The 16,571-nt window shown below is 40.2% G+C and overlaps 1 protein-coding gene across 3 annotated transcripts in view; it reads right to left on the reverse strand.

Annotated features, from left to right (window-relative positions):
• The window catches only part of mtor (mechanistic target of rapamycin kinase), a 123,475-nt gene that overhangs the window by 46,524 nt on the left and 60,380 nt on the right, over positions 1 to 16,571 (reverse strand). For all 3 annotated transcript variants that reach the window (XM_021615845.2, XM_021615843.2, XM_036988105.1), the window contains exons 29-30: positions 6,936 to 7,011; positions 1,648 to 1,787 (exon numbers count right to left, since the gene is read on the reverse strand). In XM_021615845.2, coding sequence (XP_021471520.1) covers positions 1,648 to 1,787; positions 6,936 to 7,011 — 216 coding nt within the window. The remainder of the gene's footprint in view (positions 1 to 1,647; positions 1,788 to 6,935; positions 7,012 to 16,571) is intronic.

Genomic DNA, 16,571 nt, shown 5'->3' on the forward strand with positions numbered 1-16,571 from the left:
CTGTTTTCTCTGCTACCGCACGGCAAGCAGTACCGGAATGCCAAGTCTAGGACCAAAAGGCTCTTTAACAGCTTCTACCCCCAAGCCATAATAAGACTGCTGTACAATTAATCAAATGGCCACCGGACTATTTACATTGACCCCCCTCCATTTGTTTTGTACTCTGCTGCTACTCGCTGTTTATTATCTATGCATAGTCACTTTGACCATACCTACACGTACAAATTACCTCAACTAACCTGTACCCCCTGCACACTGACTCGGTACCGGTACCCCTTGTATATGTTATTGTACTGTGCTACTTTTAATTATTTTTTTACTTTAGTTTATTTGACACATATTTTATTTGACTCTTCTTGAACTGCACTGTTGGTTAAGGGCTTGTAAGTAAGCATTTCACGGTAAGGTCTACACTCGTTGTATTCGGTGGATGTGACAAATAAAGTTGGATTAGACGAGTTAAATACAACCGCATGGACTGACTCATCGCTCATGGGGTTGTAGAACAAAGGGCTGCACTGTCACTTATGTGTACTCACTGTAGATACGCTTCTTTTCCTTAGCTGGAAACAATGTATTCCCCCCAGACTGCTATCCTGAAGTAATGTGAAGTAATGACAGTCAACTGTTATGTAATTCTGTCCGTTTTCCCATTTCTCTCACTTGAATCATGTTCTTGTACAAAGAGAATATCATCAGGGGTATACAATGATGGCACAGCACAGACGGTTACACAAGCTAATCGTTGTCTGGTTAGCTTCACAAACTCCGGGACGGTCCACATTCTTTCAAACTGTTCTAACATTGTGTGATTTCCTTCCCAGCGGCTTTGCCCCTTGAAGGCATTTATACAGAAATTAAGTTGAATCACCTGTGGAGAGGGAAGGAAGGAAGGAAGGATGGAGGAGGGGAGAGCGAGTGACAGAGCACAAGAAACAAAGAGAGGGAGAGAGAGAGAGAGCATGAGACAGACAGAAAGAAAGAGAGAACGTTCTTGAGTTCAATCTTGGAGTTGGCTGCCTGGAGCTGTGGTTGAGGGTTTCAGTGTACCGAACCAACAGGCCCAGTCACGAACTGGCCTGGACTGACTGTCCTCGCACACTTTCCTGTAATACTACCAGGCTCTCGTTAGAGGAAACTATTGACTTTTTCCCCCGTCGCTTCACGCCCAGTCATCAAAGAAGCCCAATGTCAGATTCCATTAGTACATACTGCAGGAGCGGTCGTGAGCAAGTACAAAGAGTCGGGGACGCGTCTGCTCCCGGCCAATCTTCTCTGTCACAGACCCTGTCCTTCTCCATTACACTCACAAGGAGTACACATCTCAAACAGCTATTTATTACTTCATTGAAGGCAACTTTTTGAAAAAGGTGAGCAAGACGGTGAGCAACACTCGCTCCAAAAAGGTTGTCTTCACAATCGTAACACGATATGACAGCTGTAATGTCACCTGAGATTACATTTTATCATGACAGAGCATTAAAGTTCCAGAGTAGACCAGACTTTCCCCCTATAGTATTTAACACAACACCTAACAGTGAATAGAAAGACACTAAGGCCTGCACAAAAGGAGTTGCCTCCAAAAAACTCCCCTTTGATTGACAGTGAGGAGAGACAGAACACAGACACCAAAGTGTTGTGACTCACCATTCGCCCAGGGCCTCCAAGCAGCGCATGCGCCCCAGGATCAGCTCAGGGTCATCCTTGTTGATGTCGATCTTCTTGTCGTACGCCACCAGTGCATCCTCCCACTCGTGGAGCTTCTCGTACCAGGTGGCCTGGATTTCCTGTTCAGGAACAAGAAGGCCCGAGCACTGTTAAAGCTCCCAATTCACCGCTTTATTGACAACGTTTCCATCGTATGACCACAAAGATGTACGTATGACCACACACTTTTCTATAGACTGGATTTCCTGTTAAACAACACAACCAGGTGGTGCGAATGACTTCTGATAATTATCTATCCGCTATACTAACTATACTATAAGATGATTCTTGCTTGCAGTGTATGGCCATCTGAATGCATACATGAGGATGTGATGATTGTTTTTGTTCCGTTTGCGGTAAGATACAAAAACTGCATCTGATTTCGATCTGCTCAGGGCTAAAGCAAGACCTACACTGGACAGTCAGGTCCAAAATTATTGGCACCCTTGATAAAGACGAGGCTAAAAAAAAACAAATCAATTATACAAATATTGAGATATATGGTATGCAACAAACAAAAGGGGGAATTTATATTATTTTATACTAATACAATTGCTCAGAGGAAGTGGTTGTTCACATTGCGAGGATAACGTGACTGAGCATAACGTGACTGAGCCTTTTTGTATATGTTTTATGAGATTGGAGAACACATTGGGAGGAACTCCCAATTCCTCCATACAGGAATATAGGAATTCCCCATTCCTCCATACAGACTCATTCCAGATCCTTGATATCCTTAATCTGCTCTTAATCTGCTTTAATTCAAACCATAGGTTTCAATGGAGATGAAGTCCAGAGACAGATGGCCAATGTTGATTGTCTTGAAAACAGGGGCGCCAATCATTTTGACCCTTATCTTTCTGAGATTTTTTTAACTTCTTTAACTAAATCTATTTTTTAGTATAAAACACAATATTTAAAAAATGTTTTATATAGTTTTTGTATAACTTTTTGCTCATCTTTATTAATGGACATGACTATATATACTATACTTTCCAAAGTATACTACTGTATGGATTTTTTCAGAATTACTTTTATTTCTACTAAACGCTACTGCCCAAATTATGAGATAAAAAATACATGGAAAACAAGTGGTCATCAAGCCACCCTCTTTATGACACTGAACGCACGAGTGGAGATTCCCACCATAGGCATGTCTCGACCTCTGGCGACCTGGTGATAAGCCTGACTGGGATGCCAAACAAAGAAGGTGCCACCGGGCGCAATCTTCTGCTTCGCTCACCCCATAAACGCTACTCACTGTTTACCTTATAAACAAGGTTTCCTGGAAGCGCTCTCCAAGGTGCTTTTACTTCTGGAAATATTTTATGGAGAACATAATTACAGCTCCAAAAAGACAGACGGTAGGGCACTTTAGTCAGGCAACCAAGTGTGAAATAGTCGGAGGCCTAAGAACCGGACTTGGGGCTAAAAGTAGCCTCTTAATAAAAAGCAACGGCACATACTGTAAAATGATATATTGGCCTAACTGTGTCGACAATCACACAACCCTACACATCAAAACACACAAAGAAATGGTTAACACTAGAAAAGCCTGGCCTCGAAGGACCCCTCTTCGAGCCAATGACGAGTCTTTTGGACATTTTAACATTCTCATAAATACATTTCATATATGCTCTTGCTAAAATAATAATTTGGCTGTATTTATTTATTTCTTAAGTAACATTAGAATACGAAAGAAAATGTATTTCAAAGAACACAATAGCATTTTCATTAGTTTGTGTAATTGTAGACTATAAGTACAAATTATAAACCACCAAAACAACACAGTTAAAGTGTTAAAATCCATTAAATAAACAATCACAAAGTTAATGAATTAATAATTTGTTAAGGGCAGGTCTTAAGGAACATTATGAGACTAAAAAAATGCATTTCAAAAGAACAGAATGGCATATAATGAGTTTAAATATATGACTGTGCTTTGAGTGTTGCGAGTGCATGTGGAAAGTGCATGGAATCACGGGAAGTTATATATTGAAATAGAGCTGAAGGGTTCATCTTTAAGAGTTGTTTGGCAACGACAGTGTGGTATATAGACTTATTCAGGAAAAGTTGAGGAAGGGGGAGGGAAATTACTTTAAAAATAACTAATTGAAAATGTATATTTGTTTTGCGTCCGTCCACATGTCCCTCTCCGCATTTCTAGTGTTAATTGAGCACAAAAATCTAGATTTTGCAATGGCCGTATCAGTCTTCGGACTTGAACCCCTGTGGTTTGAATTGAAGAAGGTAGTCAATAAGCACAGACAAAGGATAGAGGATTTGGAAAGATTTAGCATAAAATGTAGATCAGTATTTGTATTATTTATTAAAAACAGTATTTTTTTGCTCATTTTTATCAAGGGTGCCAATAATTGTGGACCTGACTGTATGTAATATACTTTCCAAAGTATACTAATGTATGCATAGAAAACAAGTGGTCATCAAGCCACCCTCTTTACGACACTGAACGCATGAGTGGAGATTCCCACCATAGGCATCTGAGTTGTCAAATTACCTCTTTCTGTTGACTTACTGTATATGTCTGTGACCTCGGGAGGAAGTGATGCGCAGAACTGACTCGACCTCTGGCGACCTGGTGATAAGCCTGACTGGGATTCCAAACAAAGAAGGTGCCACCGGGCGCAGTATGATGCCTCACACACCCCGTAAAACGCTACTCACTGTTTACCTCATGAACAAGGTTTCCTGGAAATGCTCTCCGAGGTGCTTTTATTGTAAACTTTTACTTCAGAAAATGTTTTATGGAGAACATAACTACAGCTCGAAAAAGACAGGCGGTAGGGCACTTTCGTCAGGCAACCACCTGTGAAACAGTCGGCCATAGAACCGGACTCTGGGCTAAAAGTAGGCCCGAAATAAAATGCAACAGGACAGGATCTGTCGGCCTGGTTGTGTAGAACTTGTAGACAAAGTTCAGTGCCACAAACGTATTTCGTTCTGTTTTAGTTTTAAACGGGGGAGAGCTTAACAAATGTGTCTTAATTCACTGGTCGCGCTCACACACATATCAATGGGCTGATCAAATGAGGGGGATATGTAAAATGGCAGAATTATACAGTGTGGTGCAATTACGCTACACAGGGGGAAACAATCAAGAAGTCAAACAAAGAAGCCCTTTCTCTCTGTGTGTTACTTAATCAAATTTCCATGACCAACAATTGGCGGCGTCTCTACATACGTATAACAAAAAGTAAGTAACGTGGTATCGACACTGGGAGGCTGCTCTCTGAACCCATGTAAAATCTCCTGTCATAGTGCAAGGCACTTAACCCCCCCACAAAGTAGCTATACCCATTAGGCAACTGTATAAAACACATGGTCAACCCTCAGTTGGGTGTGCAGGCTTTTGATCAAGCCCTGCTCAAACACATCACAGCCAGTTTATCAAGGTCCGGTTGAGCAGCTAACTTCTAAAATGGGTTTTGTTAAAGAGGGACTGGAATATAAGCCTGCACACCCATTAGCTCTCCTGGAGGATGGTTGTCAACCTTTGATGTATAACAGTGCAACATTATAACCAAATATGTTTTGATGCATTTTGAAATAATTCATTCATTCAATATATCAAAGATCAAATGGCTATGGAAGGTTAAAAAACATTTTATTTAGCTGAAGCAAGCCCACAAATTTTCTTCAGGAAATGTGTCTTTTCTAGTTCAGTCACATTTATCTTAGCTACCTTAGAAGTGTTTACTTTGAAGGTTGACTAGTATCTATTGAGTTGCAATGTCCCATACATTGGAAGTATCTACCAAACTTTTTGACGCCACATTATCCAAAAGAAAGGCTACTATCTAATATGTTTTCCTAAAATTACTGTTTGCGATTCAAAAATTATTTTGATTCACATAATCAGAATCACCGCGATTTAACCAAATCTCAAGTAATACAATGCTGAGGTGAATCGTTCATTTAGTCAAAAATAATTGTTTAAATGAATTAACTTTTGTATGACATTTGCGAATGTATGGCCTCATTCACGAGTGTTGGTGGAAAGTTTTTGGGGACGACATGATGAAAACAAATACATGATAATAATAGATAAACACCGAACTAGAAGGTACAATATGTGTTTAAATTGGCTACCTAGTTATTAGTCTGTTCTCTATCATATTTTATAGGCTTAGCTGCTGCTGCAATGTCTCTCCTTGATCCACAGCCCACTTGCCTTGCACACATGCAGGTGATGTGTGCAAACCGAGACGAGCTAAAGTGTCATTCTGATGTGTTGATTTTTATTTGATTGAGAAAATATTTAAAAGCTGTGCCTAAATAAATGTAATTAACATACATTAAATTCAATTTCCATTACTTTTCTGATTTTATCCTTTTCCAGGCCTGGAAAACACCATTTTAAAATGCCATGACTTTTCCAGGATTTTCATGACCGTACGAACCCCGGTGTGTGGAAAAAGCAGGGCGAGGGCTCCCAAGGCATGCACTCTATTTAGAAAATGTTATTTCATATCTGGAGCTGGTCCCTTTGGAGAACATGAAACGGTTTGAGGAATAACAGCAGGGAGTACTACGCATCACAGTTAACATAACAGAGGAGCCTGTGAAAATCACCTGCAATGAAGATAAATTAACCTTGGCCAAGACAAAAAAAAATACAAAATAAAAAAGTTACATAAAAGAATAGTGTTTGGTTTATAAAAACCACTTGAGAATATTAATAGGAATACAGACGCCACAAATGTGAAAAAGTGACACGTTGCCGGCTTTCCACTTGGCATGTGAAGCGATCCCACGGGGACATGACCAAATAGTGTGTTTAAAGTCATAAAAGTGTGTTAAAACTTCACTGTTAAGTCAATATTACAGTTAGGGACTTTGGTATGGTGCATAAATACATTTTTACAATTTGGAACAAAACCTCCACCAATCCATCTTAGCAGACTCAGGAGAAATTGTAGAAATAATGGTATGTGATTTTTTTAAAGATATATATTTTTAAACTATTAACTGGAGGAGAAAAAGCCCAATATGTCTACTCCTGCATACAAAGCTATTGACCATGGAAGTAGATGTCCTCTGCACGTGTTGGAAAGTGAGCACAGGATGTTGTAGAGCACCTGTTTGAAAGCTGCTCATCCTCTTGTTAAGGATGCAGTTTGAGGGAGGAGGTGAGGAAAGGAGACACTAGTGTCAATTTAAAGTGCATGTACTGTAGAGATAGATGACTGTAGACAAGAGTCACTTACCAGTTCGCCAAAGTGCTTCATGGCGTACTCCAGGACCCCGGATGCTGCCTCTGGCTGCTGCAGTTTGTTATTGATGCTGGAACAAGACACAGAAGCAGAGACAGCTTTACGTCAATATTCATACCCAATCTGGCAACCGACTCAGGCACTCTCCCGTGTCACGTACAGCATGCTCTGGGTGAGAAAGCGGCTGAGGTCTCACACACAGTACAGTGGGGTCCGATATTTATGGACACCCTTGATAAAGACGAGCAAAAACGACTATGATCCTTCCAATACTGAGCTATGTTGTACGCAAACTAAAAAGGTGAAAGGATATTATTTTATACTAACAAAATTGCTCAGAGAAAGAGATTTTGTTTAACAAGTTGTTGAAAAAAATCTAAAAAACATAGGGGTCAAAATGATTTCACTACTACAGCACCCTACCCTTGCGAGGACAATGACACAGAGCAGGGTGCACAATCAAAAACACATCTTTTGACCAATGGGTAAAATAAAATGTTAAATTGTGTATATATTCCTCTTTCTTCTCGAATCCGCAGGACTTAAAACAATATAGAGGTAAGATGGATATCAATTTTGAGACATGACACACAGTATTTTCATATTTCAGTAAGCGCTTTACATATTAATTCGAAATTACTGTTCTTTTTTTGAAGATTTCTCACAAAAACAAGCGTCTCTCTGTAAAATGTAAACTGAGCACTGAGCGTATACAAAACTTTCTATTAATCCTTTTACATTTAATTCAGCTCGTGTCATGCTCATTTAGCTTTTTGTGACCTGCGGAATCAACTTTGAAGACAACGTCCACAAAATGTAAAATCCTCAAAAGTTGTTACGAACAACCTATGTCAACTGAGCTAGGTGCTCATTATCAGATGTATTAGGTTCCAAAATCCAACTGTTTGGATATAATGTTAATGATATGTTAGAGAAAGACCCCACTGATTCAGAACAGAATTCATTATATTTGTCTTGGTAAAATGTACCGTAAAACTACAAATTGATGTCTCAAATAGCCACCTGTCCCTTTTAATAGCCAGGCAATGGCACACATTTCAGCAAATAAACGCCTCCTTCAAATAAACATTAGGTCTAAATGAATTGTTAACGAGGTTACCATGAATTGCTTATGAGGTTTAATATTTGAATTGTTACATTAAATAATGCAGTAATGACAAAACAATCATGGCAATAATCCGTTTTTATCACCAGTAAGAAACTGATAGCCATTGGCTGCTAATAGCTGAGAACTGCTAGCTAACAGGCAAGCACAAAAACAGTAAACAACTTCACGAGTACAGAGCCCTAGAAATCGGCAGATTGCCAGCTAGTGGCGAAAAGAAAGAACTGCTAATAAATGCACAGTCAGAGGACAATTACTATTCTGGAACATATCATTTTTTTGAGCATACTAAGACAAAATAAATGTGACACGTAAATTCTAACACATTACTGCAGGAAATTAAAAAATGTATTAAAATGCTGGAAGTGAATGCTGGAATTAAACAATTAACAAAAAACAATGCAGCTGTTGGCATTAAGGAAAATAGATGCCTGGTTTAAAAAAAAGACTGTCTCTAACAAGAGCCTGTTGTGTTCAGTGATTTAAGCAAATAAAATCCCAGGCTATTAATTCAAGTTTTACTGCATTTTATAACATAAGGAAGTGAAATTCCACCAACAAAGCGCGTTTTCACCCACTCTGGGCAGAGAGGGTGGAGACCCTACAGTGAGACTTTTTCAAAAAAGTTGTATAAGATTGGAGAACACAGAATGAGTGAACTTTTTTGAGTGGTTCTCATATGTAGGTTCTCATATACATGTTATTTGCATGTGCAACACTCTCCACACTTCCTCGTCAATTTCCTCCGCTCCCACTAGATAAGTAAAAAAGCCAAGCTAAAGATAGGCTAGCTGGCCTAGCTAGCTAAAACTGTTGGGAGAAAAACTCTGATGGAGCTTTCTGAAAAGTTGACAGAGAAACGACACTGCCACATAGTAACAACGAACTTAGGAAGTTCATTAAAATAGGAGTAACTTGAAGAATCGAGCCTTCGTGCGAAGGGAGGATGTATTTGGTGGTCTTGCAAACGGGCTTGATGACACTTCACATACCTAACAATTTCATTGGCTGTCTTGTAGAGTGTATCCATTGTTTTCAGTGCCATGATGTCCTTGAAGAGCAGATTCAATGCATGAGCAGCACAGCCAATGGGTGTGATGTGAGGGTAGGACTCCTCCACTTTAGACCAAGCAGCATTCATGTTCGCAGCATTGTCTGTCACCAGTGCAAATACCTTCTGTGGTCCAAGGTCATTGATGACTGCCTTTAGCTCATCAGCAATGTAGAGACCGGTGTCTCTTGTCCCTTGTGTCTGTGTTATTGTAGAATACTGGTTCATGGGTGGTGATGTAGTTAATTATTCCTTGCCCACGAACATTCGACCACCCATCAGAGATGATTGCAACACAGTATGCTTTCTCTATGATTTGCTTGACCTTCACTTTAACTCTGTTGAACTCTGCATCCAGCAAATGAGTAGATAAAGCATGTCTGGTTGGAAGGGAGTATGCTGGGCGAAGAGCATTCAGAAATCTCTTCTAATATCCATCAGAGGTGAACCAGCTGCATACACAGCTCGAGCAAAACAGTCATCAGCATTTCCCTGACTACGTTCCTCCATTGTCCAAAAACACTTCTGATTCCAGGTGGACCATGAGCTGTTGCTAGAGATGTCTGATTCATTATTTTCACCTTGAATAAAGGTAGAGGGACTTTTGTCAGAGGTTGCTTGCTGTGAGCGCTGTGGGAACTTTATGCACTTGGCCAGATTACTTTGCATCTTTGTTGCATTCTTCACATATCATTTGGCACAGTATTTGCAAATGTACACATATTTTCCTTCTACATTAGCTACAGTTAAATTTCTCCACACATCAGATAGTGCCAGTGGCATTTTCCTGTGAAGATTAGAACAAAAATGAGTAAAGAAATACAATTCCATGTACAGATAACTAGTTAAGCAGTTAGATTAAACAACTCCTTTGTAAGATAAATGTTTTAAAATTAAACATGTATGGAAACGGGTGAATTAACACTCAAGCAAGCTAAAACCCACTTGGTAGCAAAAACAAACTAGCAGAAATTGTTAACAACTTAGAAATTATTCAAACACACTTTGATGTAGGCTACTATTTACTAGTTAACAAAATATATTCAACCACCCAGTACTGTAATCAAAACTTACCAGAAAGCATGTAGTCCTTGGCTCAGACAGTGTAGTAGTGTGGGCTCAATAGCATCTCAGTGTGCAAGTTCTTGAGAATCAGCTGTACATGTGACGTAAGAGTGCACTGCACATGTGATGGGAGAATGCACTGTGCATGCAGATGGTTGAAATTAGATTGAATTGGGGATAGTTTAACCAAAATATGCCACAAGACCTAGAATTGCCTTATGTGTATCCAACAAAAAAGGTTCCTGTTATACGATAACTTTTTTGATGAAGTTAAGCAAATTCCAGGGCTTAACTTCCCATGGAACATTTCTGGGAAAATTCTGGAAATTTACCAGAAAGTTTCCGACCCTTTGCAACCCTAGTTGCAGGTAATGCATAATACAGAACGGGTCTAATATAATATAATTTGTTGTCAGAAAAGTAGTCTACCTATGTGTTTGTTTGATCAAATGGGTGCAACCCATTCCTAAATCGTCACACGAGCTGTGTTCTAACCTACTGCAAACCCTGCATTGGCAACAGTGATAAATCCAAAAGTACAACTGAATTTACGATGAGAAAGCGGGGGTTCTGTCGACACATAGTGGAGACTTGATATAAAGTCACCATTAATTCGGAGTTGACAAATTCCGGACCCCATCCCCACAAATCATAAAACTAATGGTCAGCGCTAATTTGCGATTGTGAGCAAGCCAATGGCCAACTGGACTATCCACTCATTGGCATGTGCATGTTAAACATTGTCTTTTCAACCAACAAAGGTGCCCTGTTTGGGAGATAATGTCATCCACTTTTCTGTCATGACTATAATCCCCCGGGCATCTAATGTTTAAGAACCCACACATCTGGAAGCACTCATCTGAAACGCAAGTCTGTAGTATTTCCTCATCTATGAAAAGCCATGCTTGGCCTGTTCCAATACATCTGTTAAAATGTAGCGTTTTAAGGAAGTTGGAAGGCGAGGACAGCAGGCGAGAGAGTTGATGACATCGGAGCCTATATGTCAGGAGGGGTCAGGGCCAGACCAATTTGTTGACTGGACCCAGCGAGAGGTCATCTGCATGCAAACACAGCAGTTGCTAACCAAATGTACTACAAAACTGGGCATATCAAACACAAAATATGTGGTATGTAATAAGGAAAACAGAGTCCACATTTTCTACAGTCACAGGTAAGTTCTGACAGTACATAGGATTTATTTATCCGCAAATGTTAATACACAGTATCAAACGCACCACTTGTTTCATCTCAAAAATCTTAAAACAACTCTTGGAAAATCAAGAAATCAAAATGTAATACACGTGAATAAGAAGGGTTTCATACTTTTGTGGTTTAATTTCCTGCCTTCAAGAAGGACATTATGCAAGAGGAGGATATGTCAGCAATATGTGATTGCCGGCTACTCACACATCAAAGAGGCTTATATCACTTTGCGGTCTACGGTGTGGTGATGTGATAGATGAATGGAGTGCCACAGGGATCAATGTCGGGACTGTTATAATTAATATTCTGGGGGAACCAGTGTACCATCATATCCCAATCACAAATTTGGCATTTTAAGACTCTTCCGGAGCGTGAACAGAGGACATCTTTCCTAGACAGATAAAGCACATCACTGTCCCAATGTGGCACTAGTATGACAGGGTATTGGGTTGACAGTCAGTGTAAATAATATAGCAACCTACAGTAATGTTGGGCTAGAGAGAAGCAAGGCTGTATATTACCTCAACCCCTACACGTCTCATTATTTGATAAAATATCACCTTCCTAATTACGGTATAGAGCAGGTGTGAAGGTTGACCCAGCAGTAGGTTTTTAACAGGCTGACGAACTTGACGGATGTGTTGCCAAAGTGAGGGTTTTTATTTGGTATGAGAATAATTTATATATCCGGCAACTGTACAAGTATTTACAAAAACAAATAATCAAGACAATTAACAAAAAGGTAGGCCTAATAAACTTAAAAGAAAACCCAGGCTTCAATCATGTCTGTACTCGTCAGAATGCAGACTTTACCTTGCCCTGTCTCTGACCTGCAGACAAAGAAATTACAGGGTTTAAATACCAATACCCAGGATGTTTCTGACCAATGAGAACAAGCCAATTCACATCATGATCACTTCACATTTAAAGCAAACATTACAATACACACCTGTTCATATTATAAACATAAATGTATTTCCATAGCACACACAATAAAAGGTGCACCATGCTTTGAACATAAATGAAAGTTAGGGATCAGAACACACAGTGCATTCAGGAAGTATTCAGACCCCTTGACTTTTTCCACATTTTGTTATGTAACAGCCTTATTCTAAAACTGATTCAATTGTTGTTTTGTCCCTCATATCTACGCACAATACCCCATGTTACTGTAGGTTCTGAAAACAACAGAGTAAAAACGGACAACTTGAAAAAGCTCAAACTAAGTGTATTCACCCAAAGCTGAAAAGACAAGGTATTACACATCTAGACAGCCAATATATCTCTGTTGCTAGGCAGGAACTGAATTGGTTCCTCTCACTGGTATAGTCACAGCCTTGCCTGATACTAACACCTTCGTGGGCATGGAAGTGTATGTGTGAGATAGGACTGTAGTAGGAGAGACGTTGTGGTGGGCCTCTCTGGCCCCCCTCCCAGAGGTTTCTTCTCACTTCATCTGTTGACTTGACCTCGAGACGCATTCCTCCATCCTCCCTAGTTCCGCAGCTGGCCTGCCTTATCAGAGACTAACTATTGCCCTTCGGCTCCCTCCTTAGAAACATGGAGCAGAATACAAACTTTCTGCACTTAGTAACTTATACCAAGTCCCGATCTAACCTTCATTGACCCCAGCATATACATTCCTTCTACATGTAAAGTAATCAAGTTCTAGTCTGGTAACAATGAACAAGTATATTTCAAGCTAGAATCCAACACCCATAATGACAAAGCAAAAACACGTTTAGAAATATTAGCAAATGTATATAATGTACTTTTTGTACATAGTCCCTTCATTTTAGGGGACCAAAAGTGCAGGGACAAATTCACAATTCGGAAAGTATTGACTTTTTACACATTTTGCTACGTTACAGCCTTATTCTAAAATTGATTAAATTGTTTCCCCCCCCTCATCAATCTACACACAATACTCCATAACGACAAAGCAAAACAGGCTTAGACATTTTTGCAAATGTATTGAAAATAAAAACTGAAATATCACATTTACATAAGAATTCAGACCCTTTACAAATTACTTTGTTGAAGCACCTTCGACAGAGATTACAGCCTTGAGTCTTCTTGGGTATGACGCTACAAGCTTGGCACACCTGTATTTGGGGAATTTCTCCCATTCTTCTCTGCAAATCCTCTCAAGCTTTGTCAGGTTGGATGGGGAGAGTCACTGCACAGCTATTTTCAGGAGTCTCTAGAGATGTTTGATCGGGTTAAAGTCCAGGCTCTGGCTGGCCCACTCAAGGACATTCAGATACTCCTGGGTTGTCTTGGCTGTGTGCTTAGGGTTGTTATACTGTTTGAAGGTGAACCTTCGCCCCAGTCTGAAGTCCTGAGATCTCTGGAGCAGGTTTTCATCAAGGATCTCGCTGTACTTTGCTCTGTTCATGTTCCCCTCGATTCCTGACTAGTCTCCCAGTCCCTGCCGCTGAAAAACATCCCTGCAGCATGGTGCTGCCACCATGCTTCACCGTAGGGATGGTGCCAGGTTTCCTCCAGACGTGGCGCTTGGTATTCAGGCCAGAGAGTTCAATCTTGGTTTCATCAGCCCAGATAATCAATCTTGTTTCTCATGGTCTGAGAGTCCTTTAGTTACCTTTACGCAAACGCCAAGTGGACTGCCATGTGCCTTTTACTGAGGAGTGGTTTCTGTCTGGCCACTCTACCATAAAAGCCTGATTGGTGGAGTGCTGTAGAGATGGTTGCTCTTCTGGAAGGTTCTCCCATCTCCACAGAGGAACTCTGAAGCTCTGTCAGAGTGACCATCGGGTTCTTGGTCACCACCCTGACCAAGGTTCTTTCCCCCAATTGCTCAGTTTGGCGTGGCAGCCAGCTCTAGCAGAGTCTTGCGTTTCCAAACTTATTCCATTTAAGAATGATGGAGGCCATCGTGTTCTTGGGGACCGTCAATTCTGCACAAACTTGTTGATACCCTTCGTCAGATCTGTGCCTCGACACAATCCTGTCTCAAAGCTCTACAGACAAATCCTTCAACCTCATGGCTTGGTTTTTGCTCTGACATGCACTGTCAACTGTGGGACCTTATATAGACAGGTGTGTGCCTTTCCAAATCATGTCCAATCAACTGAATTTACCACAGGTGGATTCCAATCACATTGTAGAACCATCTCACGGATGATCAATGGAAACAAGATGCACTTTAACTCAATTTACAGTCTCATAGCAAAGGTCTGAATACTAATGTCAATATTTTTCTAAAAACCTGTTTTCACTTTGTCATTATGTCATTGTCTGATTCCCTTAGAGGTTTTTCCACTCTGAATTTGAGGTTCTTCCCTGGCTGCCACTGTTGACATAGTTTTGGTTTGTAAGAGACCAGGGGCCTTAGCCTTTTGGTAACAGCTTTGAGACAAGGCTTAGTAGAAAGCACAATGAAAATAACACTGAATCGCACTGCAGAGACAAAATTCAATCAAACCTTTTTTCTACTAAACCTACAGAGCCCACCTAATTTGACCACACGTTTCCAGCCGGACCCAAATGCAGTGTAAATACACTGATTCTTTTTCTGCGGGTTCTTTCAGAGCTCATTGACTGTTCCCCTGTTCCCCTTCACAGCCCCCTTCATTACAAAAACAGTTTTCGGTCCTGTTGTCGTTCATCCTGTCAGACAATAAAAAAATCATAACATGGGTTTAAAATTAAACCCGATCAACCCGTTGGCGGGCTGGTGTGTCCAATGATAAAAGGCTGTATAGTCTGAAGCATGTCTTGTGTATTATGCTTTGGCAACCATTCAATATTTCAAGTCGTGGTAAAAGTATTGAGTTTCCTGGGTTAATCAAAAACGTTGATTAAGTTCTGCCTCTCGGCTCTCGTGATGAATATAACTGAGGTAGAAGCCCTGTAATTGAACACTGGAGGGAAATCACTCTCAAAGGTGTTATTAAGAGTGACACCAACCGCTTATTACTTTACATAAACCATGATACAAAATATAGGTGAATCATCTTAAGGGTCAGTCTATACTGTGTGAGAAATAATCATGTAAATGAGACAGTTGTTGCTTTGATTTATACATTTGCTGTACTAGGTTAATAAATGTTTTATACATAAAAGGATTGAGAGACTCAACTTCTCCAAAAGAAAGCATCCATAGAGAGAAACAAAACACTATTCTCACGCAATCGTCCTGTGTCTTCCATAACACTGAGTGGCTTGGCTTTCGGTTGAATAAGACAGAATACGATCCTTAAAGAAAACGTAATAAATTCCCCCTTAGAGCGTAACATATGTGTGAAGGAATGAGAGAGGGGAAAACTTGTCTCACTTCTGAACCTAATCTAATCATCTAAGTATGCTCTTGATCCTCAATTATTTTTTTGCCCTTTAGCTAGCTAGTTTGCCAAATGTTGACTCTATTCCTTGATGTTGAGCAAAGCAGCTTCAAATGTTTGGCTCTTAGGACTAGAAGTGTTAAAGTTTGACATAAAAAGCTGAAGAAAGTTGCACAGCATTGTGCTTTTGGTAATGTTATATTTAAAAATAGTTTTCGGAAAGTATGAATCCGATCCCATTGCATTGAGGCACATTCTTTCACTCTGAGTATTGCTTGCACATTTTTCAGATTGTGTATTTCTTCAATAATCGAACACACAGTGGACACGTTTCTTTTTTCTTTAGTCACATGTACAGGATCACATATGTAGTTGCAGTGTACTGGGAAATTCTTACACTCCAACAGTGCAGGTGTAGAAACCAGTAATGTTTTGAATGAGCTCGAGGCGAGGCGCCATTTTAGTAAGTGACTAATGTGAGGAGAGGGACATTTATGGAAGTGGACATTAAAGAGACTTCAAGCAGTGGCGGCTACCCTGCTGGGGGGCGGTGCCCCACCTGATCCATCTGCCAGAGAGATAAAACAAAGCGCCCTCAATGCACTCCTCCGAAATATGCTGAAGAAATTATATGGTGATGGAGATATGGTCTGTTGGAGAAAGTTATTTGAGTCAGATGACAGTGTCCTTTGCTCCCCAGTTTAAATATGGGTAAAGTCTGGAAAGGACTTGTTGATGGGGATAGGGCTGGAGATGGACCCCTCTAAGGAGGCTAAAAGAGGACAGATTGAATCCTTAGATCTAATCGAGGCCACGCACTAACATAGGTTACTTGAATGTAATGGTGATAGACTCCTTGACTCTGTTAAGACTTTCAA

The sequence above is a fragment of the Oncorhynchus mykiss genome, chromosome 9 (assembly GCF_013265735.2).
Source record: "Oncorhynchus mykiss isolate Arlee chromosome 9, USDA_OmykA_1.1, whole genome shotgun sequence".
Classification (NCBI taxonomy): Eukaryota; Metazoa; Chordata; class Actinopteri; order Salmoniformes; family Salmonidae; genus Oncorhynchus; species Oncorhynchus mykiss.